This window comes from Dendrobates tinctorius, unplaced genomic scaffold, assembly GCF_039654945.1.
Source record: "Dendrobates tinctorius isolate UK_male_01 unplaced genomic scaffold, ASM3965494v1 ptg000315l, whole genome shotgun sequence".
Classification (NCBI taxonomy): Eukaryota; Metazoa; Chordata; class Amphibia; order Anura; family Dendrobatidae; genus Dendrobates; species Dendrobates tinctorius.
In genome coordinates, this window is record NW_027361982.1 from 5,978,963 (window position 1) to 6,002,908 (window position 23,946).

Below are 23,946 nucleotides of genomic sequence, written 5' to 3' on the forward strand. Positions count from 1 at the left end.
GTAAAAGTGAATATATTCCAGGATCTGTTCTGTTCCTCAATGAACAGGGGGTAGAGTAAAGCCCTGCCTGGCACCGGGTGTCCGTATTTCATCTAGAACTTGTTCAGATGTGATGCAGATTTCTTGCTGGTGCCCTGGGAATCTAGAGCAAAATGCATTGCCTGGCCAGTTGTTGAGATTTTAATTTCTGCAGCATGTAGATTTGTTGTCTGCATGGATTTTAAAAAAGTGTCCATTTTCATACAAAAAGTATTCTGTAGCAGATACTGAACTGAATTCTGTTTGCAGTCACCACTAGGGGGAGCTCCATGTATACAGAGATACATAAGATCCTGTCTGCAGTCACCACTAAGGGGAGCTTCCTATATACAGAGATACATAAGATCCTGTCTGCAGCCACCACTAAGGGGAGCTTCCTATATACAGAGATACATAAGATCCTGTCTGCAGCCACCACTAGGGAGAGATCCCTGCATACAAAGATACATAAGATCCTGTCTGCAGTCACCACTAGGGGGAGCTCCCTGCATACAGAGATACATGATAATATTCTGTCTGCAGCCACCACTAGGGGGAGCTTCCTGTATACAGAGACACAGGATAAGATTCTCTCTTAAGCTTCCATTAGGGGGAGCTCCCTGCATACAGAGATACATGATAATATTCTGTCTGCAGCCACCACTAGGGGGAGCTTTCTGTATACAGAGATACATGATAAGATTCTGTCTGCAGCCACCACTAGTGGGAGCTTCCTGTATACAGAGGCACCGGATAAGATTCTGTCTGCAGCCACTACTAGGGGGAGCTCCCTGTATACAGAGATACATGATAAGATTCTGTCTTAAGCCACCACTAGGGGGAGCTCCCTGTATACAGAGATACATGATAAGATTCTGTCTTAAGCCACCACTAGGGGGAGCTCCCTGTATACAGAGATAAATGATAAAACCCTGTCTGCAGCCACCACTAGGGGGAGCTCCATGTATACAGAAATACATGCTAAGATCCTGTCTGCAGCCACCACTAGGGGAGCTCCCTGTATACAGAGATACATAAGATCCTGTCTGCAGCCACCGCTAGTGGGAGCTTCCTGTATACAGAAATACATGATAAGGTTCTGTCTGCAGCCACCACTAGGGGCAGCTCCCTGTATACAGAGATACATAAGGGTCTGCAGCCACCACTAGGGGGAGCTCCCTGTATACAGAGATACATGATAAGATCCTGCATGCAGCCACCACTAGGGGGAGCTCCCTGTATACACAGATATATAAGATCAGGTCTGCAGCCACCACTAGGGGGAGTTCCCTGTATACAGAGATACATGATAAAATCCTGTCTGCAGCCACTACTAGGGGGAGTTCCCTGTATACAGAGATACATGATAAAATCCTGTCTGCAGCCACTACTAGGGGGAGCTCTCTACAGAGATACATGATAAAATCCTGTCTGCAGCCACTACTAGGGGGAGCTCTCTATATACAGAGATACATGATAAAATCCTGTCTGCAGCCACCACTAGGGGGAGCTCCCTGTATACAGAGATACATGATAAAATCCTGTCTGCAGCCACTACTAGGGGGAGTTCCCTGTATACAGAGATACATGATAAAATCCTGTCTGCAGCCACTACTAGGGGGAGCTCTCTACAGAGATACATGATAAAATCCTGTCTGCAGCCACTACTAGGGGGAGCTCTCTACAGAGATACATGATAAAATCCTGTCTGCAGCCACTACTAGGGGGAGCTCTCTACAGAGATACATGATAAAATCCTGTCTGCAGCCACTACTAGGGGGAGCTCTCTATATACAGAGATACATGATAGGATTCTGTCTGCAGCCACCACTAGGGGGAGCTCCCTGTATACAGAGATACATGATAAAATCCTGTCTGCAGCCACTACTAGGGGGAGCTCTCTATATACAGAGATACATGATAAAATCCTGTCTGCAGCCACCACTAGGGGGAGCTCCCTGTATACAGAGATACATGATAAAATCCTGTCTGCAGCCACCACTAGGGGGAGCTCCCTGTATACAGAGATACCTGATAAAATCCTGTCTGCAGCCACTACTAGGGGGACCTCTCTATATACAGAGATACATGATAGGATTCTGTCTGCAGTCACCACTAAGGGGAGCTCCCTGTATACAGGTATAAGATTCTGTAGTTGTAGTTTTGCAACAGTTGGAAACCTGCCTTACCTTTTGTATATCTGCAAAGTTGAGTTCTGAAGAACTCTCAGCGTCTTTGCAGATTATATTTTTGTTTCATTGGATGGTCACTTCCTGTAAGGAGCGTGCAGTAGGTATACCGCCACATGGTGAGATGTCGCAGCCCGGGGCCGTGCTCGGCCGCCATCGCCGTATGGTGAGATCTCGCAGCCCAGGGCCGTGCTCTGCTGCCATTGCTGTGGAAGAAACCTCATTGAACCCCTATATAAATGCCGAAGTGAACAGAGTCTCTGGGGTTTTATTCTTCTGTTCCACATCAAATTATAATTAAACTTTCCACTTAAAAGGAACTTTTCTCCAGCTTTTTAGTATACCAACAAATGTCACCACCTCTGACTGCTGTTCTGCATTTCACACATGATTACACTGCCTCCCCCACACCTTAAAAATACAATTTCATTTGGGCCTGCGTTGTATTTAAATGAGACTGGTCCGGTCCAATGGGCGTCATCCTTGCGGCGTGTGTTCCTTCTCTCGTCTGGTAAAAGGCATCCTCCGGCTCAGATTGATGTGGATGATGTGTCCAGAGACATCCACAGCTGAATGAAGTCTTGCGCCTGCGCAAAAGCATCACCGGCCGTGCAGGCGCACTTTGTTTTACCCACAGTAGAGTGGAGCAAAGGAGATCAATGTGCATGTCCGCAATAGGGCAGTGCAAAGTGAGCCTGCGCGGCCGAAGATGCTTCTGCGCTGGCATGAGACGTCTCTCAGCTATGCTGATGACTCAGGACACGTCGTCCTCAATCAGTGCTGGAGGACAGCTTTTACCAGCAGAGAGGAGGAACAAACGCCGCAAGCAGGACGCCCATTGGACCGGAGCAGCCTCATCTAATTGCAGCGCGGGACCAAATGAAATGATATTTTTGAGGTGTACGTGGGAGTCAGGTGGCAATTTAATAGTCTGAAATGCAGAACAGGAGCCAAAGGTGGTGACATTTGTTTGGATACTAAAAAACTGGTGACAGGTTCCCTTTAATCATCCAATGACGAAGTCTGAGACTGGAGACGTTACTTTATTAGGGATGGGTTTATCACATAATTTAAGAACTTTACAAGACGCGGAGCGGCCAGGAGACATTTATGCAGAGTCTATCGTACAGTATTTTACAGTCCAGAAGTGCAGACCTCTCAGAAGTTTGGTTTGTGCTTCTTCAGCTCAACCATCAGATGATGGAGATTGATTAATTCTGAGCAAACCGGGAGATTCCTGAGCGGGGGTTGGGACAGGATCTTATGGAAACGATGATAATACTGAATCAGCTGGGTGAGCGCCCCCTGCAGAACACAAAAACTCCAATCAAGGCTTGTATGAATTTCTAGATGGAATTACAGAATATAGAGGATCAATGTCATAGTGTTCAGAGGAGAATGGAGACAAATGGGCGATGAGGTATTATGACAGCAGATCTCGAAAAAGTTAAAACTTTTATCCACATTTATTTTGTATTAATGTTATAGAGGTGAGAGCTCTGAATCCCCTGTGGTGTGAAATGCTAAATTATAACTGGCTACAGCCACCACTAGGGGGAGCTCCACATACAGAGATACATGATACGATTTTTTCTGTAACCACCACTAGGGGGAGCTCCCTGTATACAGAGATACATAAGATCATGGCTGCAGCCATCACTATGGGGAGCTCCCTGTATACAGAGATACATGATAAGTTCCTGTCTGCAGCCACCACTAGGGGGAGATCCCTGTATATGGAGATACATGATAAGGTTCTGTCTGCAGCCACCACTAGGGGGGGATCCCTGTATACAGAGATACATGATAAGATCCTGTATGCAGTCACCACTAGAGAGAGCTTCCTGTATATAGAAATACATGATAAGGTTCTGTCTGCAGTAACCACTAGGGGGAGGTACCTGTATACAGAGATACATAAGATCCTGTCTGCAGCCACCACTAGGGGGAGCTCCCTGTATACAGAGATACATGATAAGATTCTGCAGTATTAGCTGTACTATTCAGCATGTCATTGCACATTTACGGTGATTCCTGACATTGCTGCCTGCACATTTACACATAGTGGATATTGTCCCGTCCTCGTCAGATCCACGTTACCTGTATTATGCTGGTGCCATTTTTGAAGTTGGTAAACGACCTCATCACGTCATGGCTGAGCGTCTCTACTGCCTGTTTCCACGTAGAAGAGAAGCCTCGGACGAGCAAAGCGACACGAGCTGGAAGAAGTGAATGGATCAGGAGTGAAGCCAGTGACTGACTGCGCGTGGTCGGCATCATGATGTCACCCACCTTCCTCACTCCGGAGCCGGTCCTGCTGCCCCTTTTCAATAAGAGCTTCAGATTCTTTTACAAAGGCGATCATTCCCCCAAAGGATGGAGACAGGATCTCTTCTATAAACTCCTGATGGAGAGATGTGACATCAGCCCAATGCCATAAAGTGCAGTAAAGAGCTGCTGCAGCAGCCACTGACCTGAGTCCGCGCAGTCAGAAGCTGCTGGAAACTTTCCACCTCTTTACTCTCAGACGACGCTCGTTCCTTTAAATAAAGAATGAGAAGATGAATAAAGGATGGGGGTCCTATACAGAGACGTGTTGTAACGGGGGAGTCCAGAACTCACCATGAGCACGCTCAGCATCATGTCGTAGTTATTAATCAGGAAGATGAGCTGCTCCTTCCTGGACGAGAACTCCGCTGCCATTCTCAGGACAAAGTTCTCCACCTCCACCTGAAATAAGAAAACTACAGTGTAAACGAAGACGAGAAACAGGAGAAGGCGATTCCCCGATCCCAGGCCTTTACCACCGATACCACACTATATATCAGTACCTGCAGCTGCCCCAGGAGGACGTTCGTCTTCTCATTTGGAAATGTCTGATTTATGCTAACAATGGCTGAAGAGAACTCAGCATAACGTCTGGTTATCTGCGAGAAGGACGAGAACATGCACATAACTTATCTGGTATTGTACCCCCTGTATTATATTCCAGAGCTGCACTCACTATTCTGCTGGTGCAGTCAATGTGTACATACAGTACATTACTGATCCTGTACTAATCCTGAGTTACATCCTGTATTATACTCCAGAGCTGCACTCACTATTCTGCTGGTGCGGTCACTGTGTACATACATTACATTACTGATCCTGAGTTACATCCTGTATTATACTCCACAGCTGAACTCACTATTCTGCTGGTGCAGTCACTTTGTACATACATTACTGATCCTGAGTTACATCCTGTATTATACTCCAGAGCTGCACTCACTATTCTGCTGCTGGAGTCACTGTGTAGAGTACATACATTACTGATCCTGTACTGATCCTGAGTTACTTCCTGTATTATACTCCAGAGCTGCACTCACTATTCTGCTGCTGGAGTCACTGTGTAGAGTACATACATTACTGATCCTGTACTGATCCTGAGTGACATCCTGTATTACACTCCAGAGCTGCACACACTATTCTGCTGGTGCAGTCACTGTGTACATACATTACTGATCCTGAGTTACATCCTGTATTATTACTCCAGAGCTGCACTCACTATTCTGCTGGTGCAGTCACTGTGTACATACATTACTGATCCCGAGTTACCTCCTGTATTATACTCCAGAGCTGCACTCACTATTCTGCTGGTGCAGTCACTGTGCACATACATTACATTACTAATCCTGTACTGATCCTGTGTTACATCCTGTATTATATTCCAGAGCTGTACTCACTATTCTGCTGGTGCAATCTCTGTGTACACAAATTACATTACTGATCCTGAGTTACATCCTGTATTATACTCCAGAGCTGCACTCACTATTCTGCTGGTGCAGTCACTGTGTACACAAATTACATTACTGATCCTGAGTTACATCCTGTATTATACTCCAGAGCTGCACTCACTATTCTGCTGGTGCAGTCACTGTGTACATACATTACATTACTGATCCTGAGTTACCTCCTGTATTAAACTCCACAGCAGAGCGGCACTCAGTATTCTGCTGGTGCAGTCACTGTGTACAAACATTACATTACTGATCCTGAGTTATATCCTGTATTATACCCCAGAGCGGCACTCACTATTCTGCTGGTGCAGTCACTGTGTACATACAGTACATTACTGATCCTGAGTTACATCCTCTATTATACCCCAGAGCTGCACTCACTATTCTGCTGGTGGAGTCACTGTGTACATACATTATATTACTGATCCTGAGTTATATCCTGTATTATACCCCAGAGCGGCACTCACTATTCTGCTGGTGCAGTCACTGTGTACATACATTACATTACTGATCCTGAGTTACATCCTGCATTATACTCCACAGCAGAGCGGCACTCAGTATTCTGCTGGTGCAGTCACTGTGTACATACATTACATTACTGATCCTGAGTTACATCCTGCATTATACTCCACAGCAGAGCTGCACTCACTATTCTGCTGGTGCAGTCAGTGTGTACATACATTACTGATCCTGTACGGATTCTGTATTACACTCCAGAGCTGCCATCACTATTCTGCTGGTGTAGTATGTAATCCCCCACATCACACAAATATGTAATCCCTTACATAGTGGGGTCTCGTATCCAGAGTCCCCAGTCTCTGAGGGTCCGTGTTCCGTATACTCTGTATGTTCAGCTCCAGGATATATTGGAAGCGGGGCCACAACATGTCCAGCAGGGCGTCCCAGTACCTGTCACAGGCGAGGAGAACAGAAATTACCAGCAGCCCCAGTAAATCCACAATCACCAGAACTCCATTCACTTCTATGAGACCAGAGCAGTAACACGACTGCAGATCAGGCCACATGGGGTCTGTTTGTCCTCGGTTAGCTTGGTAACACATAGCTCTGCCTATGAGCTGCATACACAAAACAGCAACGACCAATTGCAAAGGCTTATTTTTGTACATTCTTGATGCAATCGTGCAATAAAATGTCTGCAAACTTGTAGAAGCCTCTAACTATAGGTCTTATGATTATAGTGGCAGCATGTCTCACTTGTCTATGGCGGGGATGTCCCTCCTCTGCGCGATGCCCTTGAACCGCAGCACAATGTGTATACAGAGAAAGATAGCGATGCTGTCGTAGCAGTCCGACACGTAGGAGTCAATGTGCTTCTGTAGATGGAGGATGAGAATGAATGAGGTGCAAATGGGACAGTGGCCAATCACAGCCCAGCTATCATTTCCTGCAGCACTTTTGGATTATGAAAGCAGGGCCCTGATTGGAGTGAATTGCAACCACTTTTCCACATGAGTAATGTTGGGGATGATCTCACCAGGAACATGGATAAACTCCGGCCCATCACCGTATTGAAGAGCTCCAGAGCGGCCACTCCGCTCACTAGGAAGAAGTCCGAGAGGAAGAGGAATTCCCTGCAGCTGTTGTCCAGGAGGGCGTAGTGCTGACTGCGAAACAGGGACTCAAACGGGTACTGGAGAGAGGACGGGGAAAAGGACATCATCAGAGACCCCGCAACAACTGATAAATGGGGCTTCAGTCCTCGCTATACCCCCACCCTTCTCTCACAGGCCTTGCCCTGGTCTGTCACTTACTCTGACGTCGCTCCTCTGAGCAGTGTGCGGCACGATGATCGGACCCTCCAGCTCCGTCGGATTGATGATGGCTGCCCTGTTCCCAACAGTAAACACTGTGTTCTTGTTCCGTAATGCCGGTTTGGAGAAGAAGCGTGTCTCAGAGTTAAGGGGAACAAAAGCCGAATGACGAGTCGACGTGAGAGAACGTGGCCGATATAAGATAAGCCGCCATTATGGGGGTGCGAGGAGGAGAGCAGGATCAGCACAAATGGGGCACTGTAATACTGCAGAGTTTGGGTGTGTGTACACGCTGCGGATTGATCCGCGCGCATTTTACAAAATCCGCAGGTAAATCCCAAGGTCAAAAGACCTGCAGTTTATCTGCGGATTAGGCTGCAGTTTGCCCTTCAGTTTATCACCTCTACAATGGAGGAGATGGTAAACCGCAGCAAGAATTGACATGTCAATTCTTTCTGCGGATTAGAAACTGCAGCAAATCCGTGCAGAAAAATCTGCAGCGTCTGCACAGCGGTTTCCATTTCCCATAGGATATTATGGTACTGTACACCGCAGCAGAATCCGTAGCGTGTGCACACACCCTTTGGGGTTTTAAAGGGTTTTTCCACGCTTCTGCAGATTTTCACATGACCATTCATGCCATTTCAGACTCACAGTCACGTGCCATTGAACTTCTCTCCCCACATTCCAGTGACGCCGGGGCCGTACATTTTTATTGAGCATTGATAGAATTAGGGAGAGCAGCTTGTTGGCAAGACAGTGAAAGTGTGAAAATCACGTATGTGCGGACACATAGCGCTTAAGGAGGGGGCCCGACACTGAATTTTAGCCCCAGGTGCAGGAAAACCAAGATTGGCCTCTGACTTCTGCATGCAGAGCCGAGTGCAGCCAATGATGTTTTACATTGCAGCAGAATAAAGCCCCTACGGGAGGACGCAGATGAGAGACATGAGGTGGGACCGGCCCAGGGACAGGATATCTTTTTTGGCCGTGTCTTCAATGCCCATCAGGTCGTCTTTCTCTGCGACTTCCTCATACTGAAATACAGCGAAAAAGAAAGAAGAGCAGACACGATTAGAGGAGCAGAATAATGTCCTTATCATACCCCAGAGCTGCAATAACATCCATGTCATACACTACTCACACATCTATGTTATAGTGGTGCATGACCCACGATCAGTCCTGTGTGCTGCACCCATTACATAGTGGTAAGGGGCTGAACATGGCGGAGGCCACATCCCCCATGTCTCCAGTGACTGCAGGGGTAGAGAACGTGCTGGGGGACATGATTCAGCCCATGGGTCCGTCCTGTGGGTCACCTCCGCACATGTGTCCTAATATAACCAGGGTCACATGATATCTGGGGGCTATGATGCCATGTTTAGACCTATGGATGCGTTGCCCAGGGCTGATCGGGCTCTATACCCCTCCATACTGGAGGCTGCTTCAGCCAATGTTATAAGGTCAATACTGTGACACATTATTATACAACCCCAATTCCAAAAAAGTTGGGCCACTGTGTAAAATGTGCAGAAAACGAGAACAAGAGGAGGAAATCTCTGGTCTCAATATTTTATCACACAGAACAGATCAGAAGGTGAATGTCAGACATTTTTCCATTCCATTTAAAAAAAAAAAAAAAACTTATTTAGTAATTGATGGCGGAGTAACATCTCAGAGCAGCTGTGTCTGTGCTGTGTCCACCGTTGTGCAGCATCCTCTCTTCTCCTTACAACAGTCTGTAAATGTCGGGAATTCAGGAGACAGTTGCCGCAGCTTTGGGAGAGAAAAGTTGTCCCTTTCTTTCTGATGTCGGATTCTCACTGCTCCACAGTAAGGGGTCTATGCCGGATTATTCATTTCATAATGCACCAAGTATTTTCTAAGGTTGAAAGGTATGGACTGCAGGCGGTCGATTCATCCCCCAAACTCTTCTCCTGCACAGCCATGCTGCTTTGATATATAAATACTCAAGACCTTTCCTGAAATAGAAATTGTCTGGATGGCGCAGATGCTGTTCTATAAACTCTATATAACGCTCAGCATTGATGGCACTCTTCCGCTTAACATGCTCCTTTGCATAGGAACTAGCAAGCTGGATGATCTCTGTGCTCAATAACAAGTTGGTTGGTCTGTCTGCTCAATAACAAGCTGGATGGTCTGTCTGCTCAATAACAGGTTGGTTGGTCTCTCTGCTCAATAACAAGCTGGATGGTCTGTCTGCTCAATAACAAGCTGGTCTCTCTGCTCAATAACAAGCTGGATGGTCCCTTTTCTCATTAAACTGTATGGTCCCTCTCCTCGATAACAAGCTGTATGGTCCCTCTCCTTGATAACTAGCTGGATGATCTCTCTGCTCAATAACAAGCTGGATGGTCCCTCTCCTCGATAACAAGCTGGATGGTCTCTCTGCTTGATGATAAGCTGGATGGTCCCTTTTCTCGATAAACTGTATGGTCCCTCTCCTCGATAACAAGCTGTATGGTCCCTCACCTTGATAACTAGCTGGATGATCTCTCTGCTCAATAACAAGCTGGATGGTCCCTCTCCTCGATAACAAGCTGGATGATCTCTCTGCTCAATAACAAGCTGGATGGTCCCTCACCTCGATAACAAGCTGGATGGTCTCTCTGCTTGATGATAACAAGCTGGATGGTCTCTCTGCTTGATAACATGCTGGATGGTCCTTCTCCTCCTGAGTCCATAGGATATAGAATTAGATGTTTCCATAAAGAATTTCATATTTGATTCATCTGACCACACAATTTTTCATTTTGCCTCCGTCCATTATAAACAAGCTTTGACTCAGAGAAGACGGCAGTGTTTCTGGATTGTGCTGATATTTTGACTTCTTCTTTACACAATAGAGCTTTAACTTACATTTGGGGATTGCACGGTGACCTGTGATCACAGATGATTAATTCTGGAAGTATTCCTGAGCCCATGCAGTGGTTTGCATGATGGAACCATAACCATTTGTAATGCAGTGCAACCTGATGGCCCGGAGATCACGAGCATCCAATACTGAGCATCGGTCTTGTCCCTTATTGACATGGATTTTACCACAATCTTCTAATAGTATTATGCCCTGTACATTGTGGATATACAAAGTCTTTGCAATTTTATGATGAGGAATATTTTTATGAAATTGTTCCACCATTTTTAACTGCAGTTGTTCTCAGATTAGTGACCTCTGACTTCTGGGAGACTCTGCCTTTCTCACATGCTCTTTTTATATACTGTCATGTGACTGCTGAAAATTGACGCGTCGGCTGATTTTCATGAGAACCATTTACTTTTCCGGACTCTTCTTAACCCTAGCTCTGGGCAGCCCCCACCTGATCTAATAGAAGGGCGTCACGAATAGGTTAACCTGGATGCTGTGCATTTCCATTGTGTGAACAGCGCCACATACAAGTCTTTTTTGTGCAGTAATATACCAAGCAGTCACCCTCTCGGTTGGGATTGGTCATCTCATCAGTATTTCTGACCTGTGTTGCCGCCATCTTAACTACATGGGTCTACTGCATCCTGTTTGGAGGCCTGGGCAGGTAAGCATCTCTGACTTTTTGCTAGTATTTTTTTTTCTTTTCATTTTCCAAGATGTGCCACTGCCATCAACTTCTAAAGGAGTTAACGTTTTCAAATAAAATGGAAAATGTCCAAAGTTCCTTGTCTGATCTGTTCTACAGGGTGGGGAGATATATGGATACACCTGGATGGGCCATTTATAAAGTTTGATTCAAAATGGCCGACTTCAAAATGGCCACCATGGTCACCACCCATCTTGAAAAGTTTTCCCCCTCCCATATACTAATGTGCCACAAACAGGAAGTTGATATCACCAACCATTCCCATTTTATTTAGGTGTATCCATATAAATGGCCCACCCTGTATGTTCCAATTTGAATAACATAAGGCGAGAGATTTTCCAAATTATTGCATTCTTCTTCTCTTTAAATTTTACACAGCGTCCCAACTTTTTGGGAATAAGGGTTGTATATTAGTTCCCTCATCTTCTCTGCCGCTGCTCATCTGTCATTGCCCCCATTGCTCCTTTCTACTGCTGCTCATCTGTCATTTCCCCCATTGCTCTTTTCTCACCTGCACTTTCATCAGGCGGCTGGTGTAAGATTTGAAGTAGGACAAGTAGACTTTGCTCATGGTCTCCATATACTCGTCCTGGATCTCCTGAGCCACAGATCTCTCGTTCCCCAGGAGGAATTGATAGAAGAACCTGCAGACAAGTAATAATCTGGATACAAAGCGTGGCGGATCTTTCCAACAATAGATGTCGCATTATAGCGTTGAAAGTATGAGAGAAGAAGACACGCTGTATGGCACCATATTGTACTGGGTGGGGCACCATACTGCACAGGGCGCCACAAGGTACTCTGCACCATGCTGCACAGGGTGCCATACTGCACAAGGAGCCATACGGTGCTAGGCACCACACTGTGCCGGGCACCACAATGTACAGAGTGCCATACTGTACTGGGCACCACATTCTACCGGGCGTCATACTGTACTGGGCACCATACTGTACTGTGACAGTTATGTCGGTTGTTACGTGTCGGCCTCATTTACCAGGATCGACCATTATAATAAACGTGACGCCGTGCAGCGTTCACAACTCAGCTGTTCGGTAGCGGAGCCAGGAGCCCCCACCAATCTACTACTGATGGCCTACAGAAAGGTGGGTCATCAATATAAAAGTCCCAGACACCCCTTTAGGAGAAGTGAATGCTGGGAGATACAAGGACTGAGCTGTAATAAGTAACAGAGGGGTGCAATGATATCAAGCATTTAATATTGACTAGTAACAACCTGGGAGTCCGAACCAACCATCATGGAATAGAGCGGCTTAGGGCTCCAGATGCTGCACATTGTGGGACATTACTAGTGGTCTTATGTGGGCGGACAATATCACCGCTGCTTTGGTTTAATAGTGATCCCCCATCTTACCTTTCCTTTTGGGAGAATCTTTCCGCTGACTGACTGCCAGGAAGCTAAGGAGGGATAAGAGGATCGCATTGAGGGCCAATATGTCCGAGCTCCAGGAGGACAGACGCGCTATCACTTTTGGGTGGAGAATACCTTATTGCTACTTGCAGGGTAAATTATTGTGACAAATAAATTTTAACCCCGGACTCACCGGTATTTAAGCAATGCATTCTGTGGGATCTGGTAATTCGTCATCGGTTTCCGGAAGGAGTAGATCTTCTGCAGAATGAACTCACGAACTTTAGCAACGGCCTGAAATCCAGAATCGAAGATCAATAACCAAGATAATTTTACAAAGTGACAGAAATAAGGACACACAGCAGCAACCTGTACATGGCAGGGGCTCAGGACGGACACAGACAACATTTCTGTGCAGGCTAGACGCCAATAGATGAAGTCCAAAAAATGGCATAACCAGATTGTGAGAGAGGGTGACACTGACCTTTATCTTCAGCTTCTGCAGCGTGTCCTGTACGTCCCCGCAGGCCTGAGTGTCCCTGAACGCCTGCTCCTTCACATAATTTATCTTATTGTTAAGCTCCTGTAGCTGCTCCACAAACTGCTGCTCTGTGACTGGGACGTCCAGGATCACACTGCAACCGAGAGAAATGTGGGTGTCTGAGCCTCCACCGGGTGGGCAATCTGTCAGTGAATGTCTGTGGCATCTGCATGATCATTGAACATGCACGCCCTCGCCGGGTATCCCTGTGCGTTCACGTAAACATCAGGGGTCTCTATGTGTGCGTGATCACAGGCACCAGGGGTCCGTGTGCATGCTTTCACTCACCAAGGGTCCGTGTGCGCGCACACCGTCACAAGAGTCCGTGAGCATGCTCACCATTACCAGGGGTCCATGTGCGTGTCTACAGTCACCAGGGGTCTGTGTGCATGCTCACCATCACCAGAAGTTCTTGTGCGTGCACACCATAACCAGAGGTCCCTTTGCGTGCTCACCATCACCAGAGATCCCTGTGCGTGCTCACCATAACCAGAGGTCCCTGTGCGTGCTCACCATCACCAGAGGTCCCTGTGCGTGCTCACCATCACCAGAGGTCCCTGTGCGTGCTCACCATCACCAGAGGTCCCTGTGCGTGCTCACCATCACCAGAGGTCCCTGTGCGTGCTCACCATCACCAGAGATCCCTATGCGTGCTCACCATCACCAGAGGTCCCTGTGCGTGCTCACCATAACCAGAGGTCCCTGTGCGTGCTCACCATCACCAGAGGTCCCTTTGCGTGCTCACCAACACAAGAGGTCCCTGTGCGTGCTCACCATCACCAGAGATCCCTGTGCGTGCTCACCATCACCAGAGGTCCCTGTGCGTGCTCACCCCATCACCCGAGGTCCCTGTGCGTGCTCACCATCACCCGAGGTCCCTGTGCGTCCTCACCATCACAGAGGTCCGTGTGCGTGCTCACCATAACAGGTCTATGTGCGTGCTCACCATCACCAGAGGTCCATATGCGTGCTCACCATCACCAGAGGTCTATGTGCGTGCTCACATCACCAGAGGTCCATGTGCATGCACACCGTCACAAGGGGGCCGTTTGCATGCTCACAGTCGCTGGGAGTCCATGTGCAAGGACACTATCACCAGAGGTCCCTGTCTTTGTGCACCTGCACAAGGGGTCCCCTCTGTACGCGCAGTCTCCCATCACCTTCCCCTGTACATGGTGCACTTACCTTATCATGGTGTTGGGGATGATCAGCTCATCCACCAGCTCACTCAGTTCACTCCTCACAGTCTGGCTGTTTTTCAGCTTTATATTCATAGCGAGGGACATTTCCTGTAAGGACTGGATCTCAGAGCTGATGGAGCTAAGGTCAGACTGGAAGCCGCCCAGCATGAGGCCCATCCTCTGGGAAACCAACACATAGAGTCGATGAAAAACATAATATTAAGATAAAGGAGAAGACATCATGGCAGACACGGACCCATGAAGAGGCTGCAGTCATCACCCACACTAACAATATAAGGAGGTGACAACACAGGACACTATACTCATATCTAAGCACGTGGATACAGTAGTGCTGTAACTGTAGACACTCTCACCTCCAGGATGGTGTCACAGGCGATGATCTGGTTGTGCAGGGAGGCGATGTTCTGACTTTGCTCAATATCTACAAACAAGCTGAGGAAAACGGACACGAAGCTAAGAGAAAGACACAAGACAGGAGGACAGGACGGTGGGGAGGACGGGATGATCAGGCTGTTCCATGTCTGGGCAAGGATACAGTCTTTGATGGACATATGTTCTATCTGCTGCAGCTCAAGCTCCACCTGTTTAGAGTACTGTCTGAGGTCCACACCCTGACAGCGGCCAGAGGACAAATTCACCAGCACAAATGTGAAGAAAACAGAAAGAGAAACAATTATTTATGGAAATCACATACAGAACTTTCCTCCTCTCAGGTCTGGACACTGAAGACAGGGGGTATTCACACACTGAGGTATGACTGCAGTATTTCTGCACCTCGGCTGAATAGCAACAGAAATAAATAGAAATACAACTGCAGGAACCCACAGAGCAGTAACGGTTCAACTCCACACCATAGGGCAGAAATACCCCCCGATACACTGCAACAAGAAATATATGATATACATTCACTGACAGCAAGCGGAAAGTGACAAAAACCAGACATCAGAAAACCGCTGACCATGACATCATCTGTACAACACTCACCGTCTTCAAGGCCTCCTGCACGAGGGCGTCCTCCAGGTTCTCCTGAATGTGGACTGAGTGGAGAAATGGACATATAAGCAGAGAAAGAGGAAGAGACGCAAACCACCACCAGGCCTCTCAAAGAGGACCCCCCACATGACAGAAGTGGGGAGACAGGCTGATAAAGTCGCCTTTTATCTACAGTGTCCTCCATACCACCTCTCCCCCGCCGCTGGCTTCCATTTATAGTGAAGTCCTCATATTTGGCAGGGAGGTCGGCGTCCCTCATCTTCATCAAGATCCGGAAGAAGAAGAAAAATACAGAGATGAAGGGATGATGGGACAGGAGATACTCACTGCTCACCGTGTCCAGAGTCAGGTCATCAGAGGTCAGGTCCAGATCTCCGAGGTTCAGGGTCAATTCCTCCATCTGGAAGGAGAAGAGCAAAGGTCAGAACAGGGGTACAATGGCCGCAGCCCAGGTAACGCCGCACAACGCCAGCAGATGTAATGTCATGGGGGGCAGGAAACTACTAACTAACCAAAGCAACACAAATGTATGAGAGGGGCCTCACATGGTGCAATATGTCTCGATAAACAATAGGCAGAGGCATAACTGCACACGGGGAGTAAGTGGCAAGATAACGAGCCATGTGGGGACCTAGTCTAATTAGTGCGACCGCTGCTCATTACTTGCTGGATGCCAGACAAATGGAACATCAATGGTCAGGAAGTGATCACGTCCGATCCCACCGAAGCAGCAGCACCAGAGTACGGGGGTGGGGATAAAATGAGGTTGTCCACTACTTTATCATTGATGACCTATCCTTAGGATAGGTTATCAATGTCTGATCAATCGGGGTCTGACACCCAGCACTCCCATCGATCACCTGTTCTCGGCGAAAGCCAGCCAGAGCTGCTCAGTTTTCTGATAGTGGCTGCGGCCGGGTACTGGACATCCGCCTCCTACCTCCTATTGATTTAAATAGGTGGATATGCAGTACCCGGCTGCAGCCACTATCAGAAGACTGAGCAGCTCAGCAATTGGGAAGTTCTGGCCAGCAGCCACCGCTGACAACAATAGTTCAGACTTGAGTTCTGGCAGACAGCTCGGATATAGGGTCTAACAAGTGACAGCCCAGACCAGGAATGCGGCACGCGATAGCCCAGACCAGGGGTGAGGCACGCGACAGCCCCAGACCAGGAATGCGGCACGCGATAGCCCAGACTGGGGGTGCGGCACGCGATAGCCCAGACCAGGGGTGAGGCACGCGACATCCCCAGACCAGGAATGCGGCACGCGACATCCCCAGACCGGAATGCGGCACGCGACAGCCCAAGACCGGGGTGCAGCACGCGATAGCCCAAGACCGGGGGTGAGGCACGCGACAGCCCAGACCGGGGGTGAGGCACGCGACAGCCCCAGACCGAGAATGTGGCACGCGACAGCCCCAGACCGGGGGGACCGGCACGCGACAGCCCCAGACCGGGGGGACCGGCACGCGACAGCCCCAGACCGGGGGGACCGGCACGCGACAGCCCCAGACCGGGGGGACCGGCACGCGACAGCCCCAGACCGGGGGGACCGGCACGCGACAGCCCCAGACCGGGGGGACCGGCACGCGACAGCCCCAGACCGGGGGGACCGGCACGCGACAGCCCCAGACCGGGGGGACCGGCACGCGACAGCCCCAGACCGGGGGGACCGGCACGCGACAGCCCCAGACCGGGGGGACCGGCACGCGACAGCCCCAGACCGGGGGGACCGGCACGCGACAGCCCCAGACCGGGGGGACCGGCACGCGACAGCCCCAGACACGAGTTGTGGCATGTGTCAACTCAGATACGGGGTCCAGCAAGCAACTGCTTGGATACGGGGTCCGGCATAGGACAGGTCAGGCATGTGACAGCTCCCGCACGCGACTGGCTAGACAGAGAGGTCCGGCCCAGCTTTTCGTGGTCTCTGCCTCCACCTTGTGGACACAGGAGCAGATCAGTTGTTACAATGTATCAGTCCGGGATTGTCCAGTGTGGATACAATTGCAACAAACCTTCAGCTGTGACAGACACCAGTTCTGTGCTGATAGCGATAACGTGTCATCTCCTGTATACGATGGTGACTGGTCCCTGCTGACAGGCCATCAGGAGGACGGTACGAAGCCCCCCCCCCATCAGAGCAGACACACAGGACAACCACCCTCATCATCTCACCGCAGCCATTTCTGGATTCTCCACAACACAGCACCAGTTCCACTCTTCCGGCTCTGCTTCCGGGTCCAGGACTACAATCCCCACAACCCCCTGAGAGAATACTCACCGGAAGTGACGTAGAGGGGTTGGCTCCGTATAAAAGAAGAGGCGCGTCACTTCCTTTTCCTCTCTTTCCCTGCGGTCGCCGCCATGGTGAGTGTTACAGAGGCGCAGAGAAGGGGGATCCCGGCAATCCAGCTCCATCTGACCCCGGGAGGGCTCGGGGGGCTGTGGTTGTGGTTGATCGGTGTTTGTGTGGGTCTCGGGGAGGCTTTTATGTAGTTATTGTGAAGCAAGCCCCGGGGTGTGGGCGCTAGTGGTGGCTACACGGCTTCTATGTGCCGCCTGTGGGCATCTGCTGTGTGGAGGGGACGAGTGATGTTCGGTGTGAGGCATGGTGGCCCCTGCACTGTACGTGCGGAGCCCCCGGGTGTGAGGGGCCAGTGCTCCTACCATGGCAGTAATGGTGTAATGCCCCATATAACTCCCTGCATTCAGTGATCACTGTGTAAAGTCTCTGCTGTCGGTGACTGAGGACAGTCTTATACGGGACCTCAGTAGTGTATGCTGGCCCCCGGGGGCCCTCCTGCCTGCTGCATCCTCTGGGGTCTCCTGACTTTTAGACTTCTTGCCTCAATGTCGCTGCTCTGGGCCTATAAACCGTAGGAAGCGGCTTGCAGGGTTCCCGTCTAGCGGCCGTGGACTACAGACTCTGGACCAGGTCCTGCGAATCATCTCCCATTGGCCGTAGAATACGAACAAGGTCACCCGAAGACCTTGGAAGAAGCACTTTCTGGTATCATTTTTGTTTTGTTTTGTTTTAGTCGCTCGTAATCCCAGAGAAGTTCCAGCACATTCTGCGTGTCCTGAACACCAACATTGATGGACGAAGGAAGATCGCCTTTGCCATCACCGCCATTAAGGTGAGTCCTGGGACTCTGGAACTTCTCATACGCTGGGACTTGTCGTTCCTCCACAGCTACATGCAGTGATTTTGGGAATGTTTTGTCTGGCAGGGTGTCGGACGTCGTTACGCTCACGTGGTTCTTCGTAAAGCAGACATTGACCTCACAAAGCGTGCAGGAGAACTGACTGAAGATGAGGTGGGTAGTAGTTCGAGCGATGGTCCTGCAGTCTCGGTGAAGTTCTTGTTCTGTGACTTAACCTCTTCCTCTCCTCCCAGGTTGAGCGAGTGGTGACAATTATGCAGAATCCTCGTCAGTACAAAATCCCAGATTGGTTTTTGAACAGACAAAAAGACATTAAGGATGGGAAATACAGCCAGGTAGGTTTCTGGGAGGATGCCCCCCTTCAGTCCGTTGGCAGACTGCTGTTTACTGTCCGTATACAGACTGCAGTACAGGGGCCTCCTATAGACCTATGAAGCAGTAAGCACCTGCAGTGGTCCGTAGCAGTCTATCCCTCCAGCCCTAATATTGGCATTTGTATCAGCCCTGGCTAACGATAACTTGTCTGTGGCCACTTCTAGCCGACCTAGCAGTACAAACACCAAAGTTGCTGACCACCTTCATAGCTTAGGTGGTGATACCCCGGTTCGGTACTGACTGTCCTGTTTTTTTTTTTTTTGTTAGGTTCTGGCTAACGGACTTGATAACAAACTCCGTGAAGATCTGGAAAGGCTCAAGAAGATCAAGGCACACAGAGGCCTGCGTCACTTCTGGGGGTGAGTAGCGGGTGCTTCTGGTTGTGAAGCGGTAGTCTGCAGTGTTGTGCGCTTTCTATATAGGTGACCTATTGTTAGGATATGTCGGCAATATCAGATCGGGGGTCTGACAACCAGCACTATATTTCCATGAAGCGACTGGAGTCAATTCCAGCTGCTGGGGGAGAGGGCGAGGATACAACACTTGATTAAGGCGCTAATCAGGTTTCTGGCTTCTGCGCCTGATTACACCATATAACAGACTTTAATGTGCCAGATTACCAGATCTTTAGGTTTCTTTCAACTTGGTGAAGTTGTTTTTTCAGGGCTGCCGCCTCCATGCTGGTGATGCCCCGATTGATATCTGAAATGTCGCAGTAACACAGGTTCCAGATGAGAGCTGTAATGTGACTGGCTGGGGTCCTGACAACACTTGGTTTTTCTGCTCGTCTTTGCCTTCTGTGAATGTGTTGCCATTGTTATCCAAATCTATTTCTGCTCCCCACCCATTGTGCATTGAGCTGAATAAGCGTATACCTCTGCACGCCATAATGACACAGTACTGACAGTGGGGCATCTATGCATTGGTATGGAGCCACTCATATAGGCAAGATGTCTGATACAACATACAGAAGTTGTCAGGTACTATGGGTAGCGTCGCATGGAATGTTGTATAACCTGTAGCCCTAACATTAGCAATAGCTCAATGACCTAATGATGTGGACAGGGTCTGTGCTGTCTTCTGGTTAGAAGGTTTAGTTCTTTTCTTTGATCCAGTGGCCTCTACTAATTTTTCCTAGTTGTCTATGCCAGTGGTCTCCAGGTTGTGGCTATTCCACATCTACGGTTTTCAGCCTGCTCTAAAATTTGCTAGCTAGACAGGGGCTAATTGGTTAATCTTTGCAGCTTGTAATGCAAGGTGCATACTAAAATCTTGTCAGGTGATGGCCCCCAATACTGCGTACCCTGCGTGCTGAGGAGTTCTGGCTTTAGTCTTCGGGTACTGTCACACTTAGCGATGTACCAGCGATATGACGCGGTCAGGATCGCTGGTGCATCGCTAGGTGATCTGCCATACAGGCAGATCTCACCAGCGACATCGCTGGGGACGGGGTTCACTACTTACCTGTCACACCAGGCGATCCTGCGTCCTCCTGCCCGGCTCCACGCGTCGCTCGTCGCCACAGCAGGAAGCAGACGACGAGAAACAGTCCAGCCTGTTCTCGCGCGATCAGCGATAACCAGCGGGGGAGCGGGTCATTGGTAAGTATCAGACACAGTGATATCGCTAGCAATATCGCTATAACGTCACTAGTTATAGCGATATTGCTAGCGATATCTTAGTGTGACATGCCCTTTCCTCTATCCTTGCAGATTTGTCACAGGGTGAGGGGTGTCCAAGGGACTGAAGACTAATGAATACTCAGCGGCTCCTGACTCTTGATTTTTGACCAGCAGATCTTGTCTTTGACTGGAGTTATTATAGGAATCCACTGGGTTATGAAGCATAATATGTAAAGCATTATGGGATTTATAGGGGCTAAGTTGCCAAAAGCTTCAGTATTTGGCTAGGCTCTGTTATCACAATAATGGGAGACACTGTTAGCAGGGTCTGTCTGAGGCTATTGGTGTAGTGATATTGCACATTTTTTCTTTCTGTAATGGCCCGGTAAAATAATAAAATTGCAGATGTGAACGCTGCTTTAAAAGGGCTGTCTGGTCTTCTGATAAGTCAGCAGGCGTTATGATTCCTTACAGCACATGCCCTACGCAGTCAGGGTCATCTAGTCAGTGTAACTGTGTGTAGTCTCATGACCGACACTGCATAATCCTGACAGTGTATGGTGCACTCGCTGTAAGGAATCAGAAGTCTGCAGTCACATAGAATGTCTGCAGACTTTACAGAAGACCGAAAAACCCCTTTATCAAAGTCAGATGTAAAGTTTACAAAACTGTTCCATTAACGTCTTGAGCACTGAGGGGGTTCTCAGGACCTTTTGTAGCTGTAAGCCCCACCCCCCATACACTTTAGACTAATATTGGCTGACGCTGGTGATATCGACTGGTTTGGCCAGCAGTCTACTGCAATATTTCCCAAACTCCAGTCCTTACGGCCCCAGACAGATCATGTTTTAAGGACCTCCTCAGTATTGCTCAGGTGAGACGCTTTAGTAATCTGATGCAGGCAAACACATTATCTTGGCAATACAAAAAAAATATAAAAACCTAAACTTATGAGCTGCTGAGGACTGGAGTGTAAAACACTGCTCTGTTCTGCATGTGGTCACATAACAGATGTCACAGGAGATAAGGGTCATGCAGTCTCATTTCTGCTTGTTCTGAGATGATTGGCTCTCATCACACAGGTGTGCTATATATGGGGGAAGAGGCTTGCTGCCTGGCTGATCCATTGTTTGGTCACCGGCTATCTAAAGTGTATTGAGGGGGCTTTAGAAAAGTCCAATCTAATCTCAAGTGATCTCTTAGGTCTGGCCGGAAATCACAGACCACAAGACGCTCCCACCACCTTTCTTATTCCTTAAAGGGAATCTGTCACCCCTTTTTTGAGATATCATATAATGATATCATTCAATTGTGTGTCACATAAGGATTCTCTTAGTACTTTTGCTTCCCCCTGACCCCGCACCTTTCATACATAAATACCTTTTTTATATCGGTTCAGATGTATGTAAACTGCCACGTTCCGGTCCAATGGGCGGGGCTTATTCATCTGCTCCCTCCCTGTCTTGCTCTATGCATTTCTTCTTGTGTAGAGCAAGACAGGGAGGGGAGGAGCAGGTGAATAAGCCCCACCCAGCGGACCGGACAGCAGCAGTTTACATACCTTTTTTATATCGGTTCAGATGTATGTAAACTGCTGCTGGGCGGGGCTTATTCACCTGCTCCTCCCCTCCCTGTCTTGCTCTACACAAGAAATGCATAGAGCAAGACAGGGAGGGAGCAGATGAATAAGCCCTGCCCATCGGACCGGACCGTGGCAGTTTACATACATCTGAACCGATATAAAAAAGGTATTTATGTATGAAAGGTGCGGGGTCAGGGGGAAGCAAAAGTACTAGGAGAATCCTTATGTGACACATAATTGAATGATATCATTATATGATATCTCAAAAAAGCGTGACAGATTCCCTTTAAACCAATATGCCGAGGAGAGCAATCCTTGGGACGGTTTACAGCGATGCCTGAGCTATAGTAAACTTCTGTAAATCAAGATTCATTGTTTCTCAGAAGGTCGAACTCTTGGTGTATGGTTGTAGCTGCCAGCATTTCAGCAGTGACTTTTGCCAGACATTGTATCTGTAATGCCTGGTAATTAGTGTTAGTAGCGACTTTCCTCAATTCTGGTAATGTTCCTCAGTAACACATGATTTCTTCTCTCTCTCTCCCCCCCCCCTACAGTCTACGTGTGAGAGGACAGCACACAAAGACCACTGGCCGTCGTGGACGCACAGTTGGTGTGTCCAAGAAGAAGTAACCGCTCCCTGTGTTATTGTCAATAAAGTTCTGTATAAAACATATGCAGCGCATCTTCTTACTGTTCTTTATCTAAACATGGGTGGGGGGGGGGGGCTCTGAGTCAAATCTATAGAATATTACTGGGGTCTGCACACTGCTACAGGCCGGGATTACATCTGATGTAGAACGTACCTGGTTATTCCGATGTCCATAGGGTATGCCATAAAGGTGCAAAAGAGGGTGCGTTGCACAAAACAAATGCCCTGATCTGTGACTCCTGTCAATGAGACACAATTATCCCCACACACAATATCAGGTAATGGGGGCTTTACCACAGTAAAAAATACAAGAAATCATGTAAAACAATGCACTTCTCAAATACACTTGATTAGAGGTGATGTCCATGCAGCCTGATCACTGGTTATCTGCTGTGTATGAGCATGGGCTGATGATATCTGTAATCGGGTGGCAAATGCGTAACATAGACCCATGCGGACAGCATCGTTCCCATATCCGACTGTCAGACCTCGGACCAAGCAGCCTAGTGACCACTAAGCAGTGTTCCTCTGAGACACACCATGTTTTACTATGCAGCTGTATATACCATAGCCAAGAGTGCCAACTTGGTACCCATCCCAACTTCACTACCATGCTTATCACAGCCCTAACCCATCTCGTCAACCTATCATTAACCTCTAATACGTCTCCCTTCTGCTTTCAAACGTCACAATCACTCATATCTTGACCCAACCTATATGTTCATTTATTGCCCCCATCTCAGTACACGAACAGCATTTCCACGCTGAACACTGTCTCTCATCTAACTTTTTGCCAACCTACAATCTGGCTTCCCTCTCCACTGGAACTACCCTGAGCAAACTGACGAACAACTTGCTGCCAAAGCTAACGGACAAGTCTATAATCCTTGACCTGTCACCTTCCTTTGAGTCAACTGCTCCACCTCTTCCCACTCGCTTGACTCCCAATTCCCCAACATATCAACTTCAAGCTCCTAACACCTACAAAGCCATCCAAAATCTATCCCACATCCATCTCTGACCTAATATTCGACACAACCTATTTGTCCTCCACAATTATACACTTCTCACTCGCTTCAAACATTTTTCCAAGTA

General features: G+C 48.4%; 2 protein-coding genes across 3 annotated transcripts; one reads left to right on the top strand and one right to left on the bottom strand.

Annotated features, from left to right (window-relative positions):
• Positions 1–3,231: 3,231 nt before the first annotated feature.
• Positions 3,232–17,730, bottom strand: VPS52 (VPS52 subunit of GARP complex). 2 transcript variants are annotated; one of them, XM_073561349.1, is made up of 20 exons: positions 17,635–17,730; positions 15,781–15,853; positions 15,445–15,497; positions 14,996–15,071; positions 14,814–14,881; positions 14,444–14,619; positions 13,202–13,352; positions 12,911–13,011; positions 11,860–11,992; positions 8,735–8,792; positions 7,756–7,889; positions 7,479–7,634; positions 7,199–7,317; positions 6,769–6,892; positions 5,039–5,134; positions 4,830–4,937; positions 4,682–4,747; positions 4,500–4,611; positions 4,308–4,426; positions 3,232–3,512 (listed from the first exon to the last, which is right to left on the bottom strand). In XM_073561349.1, the coding sequence occupies exons 1-20, from the start codon at positions 17,641–17,643 to the stop codon at positions 3,366–3,368; spliced, it is 2,079 nt and encodes a 692-aa protein (XP_073417450.1). In that variant the 5' UTR covers positions 17,644–17,730; the 3' UTR covers positions 3,232–3,365. The 2 variants fall into 2 exon arrangements, with proteins under 2 accessions (XP_073417450.1, XP_073417451.1); XM_073561350.1 differs by lacking the exon at positions 17,635–17,730 and adding an exon at positions 17,475–17,628.
• RPS18 (ribosomal protein S18) lies at positions 17,688–22,875 on the top strand. The gene is made up of 6 exons (XM_073561351.1): positions 17,688–17,826; positions 18,498–18,596; positions 18,690–18,776; positions 18,857–18,958; positions 19,266–19,357; positions 22,757–22,875. The coding sequence occupies exons 1-6, from the start codon at positions 17,824–17,826 to the stop codon at positions 22,830–22,832; spliced, it is 459 nt and encodes a 152-aa protein (XP_073417452.1). The 5' UTR covers positions 17,688–17,823; the 3' UTR covers positions 22,833–22,875.
• Positions 22,876–23,946: the final 1,071 nt, after the last annotated feature.

Excerpts from the sequence above, each read along its gene's own strand:
- VPS52 (XM_073561349.1), bottom strand. Across the intron at positions 14,620-14,813 it reads CCTGTGACACCATCCTGGAG|AGGATGGGCCTCATGCTGGG; the intron begins GTGAGAGTGTCT and ends TTGGTTTCCCAG. Across the intron at positions 6,893-7,198 it reads GACATCCCCGCCATAGACAA|GTACTGGGACGCCCTGCTGG; the intron begins GTGAGACATGCT and ends CGCCTGTGACAG.
- RPS18 (XM_073561351.1), top strand. Across the intron at positions 18,597-18,689 it reads TTGCCATCACCGCCATTAAG|GGTGTCGGACGTCGTTACGC; the intron begins GTGAGTCCTGGG and ends TTTGTCTGGCAG. Across the intron at positions 18,959-19,265 it reads AGGATGGGAAATACAGCCAG|GTTCTGGCTAACGGACTTGA; the intron begins GTAGGTTTCTGG and ends TTTTTTTGTTAG.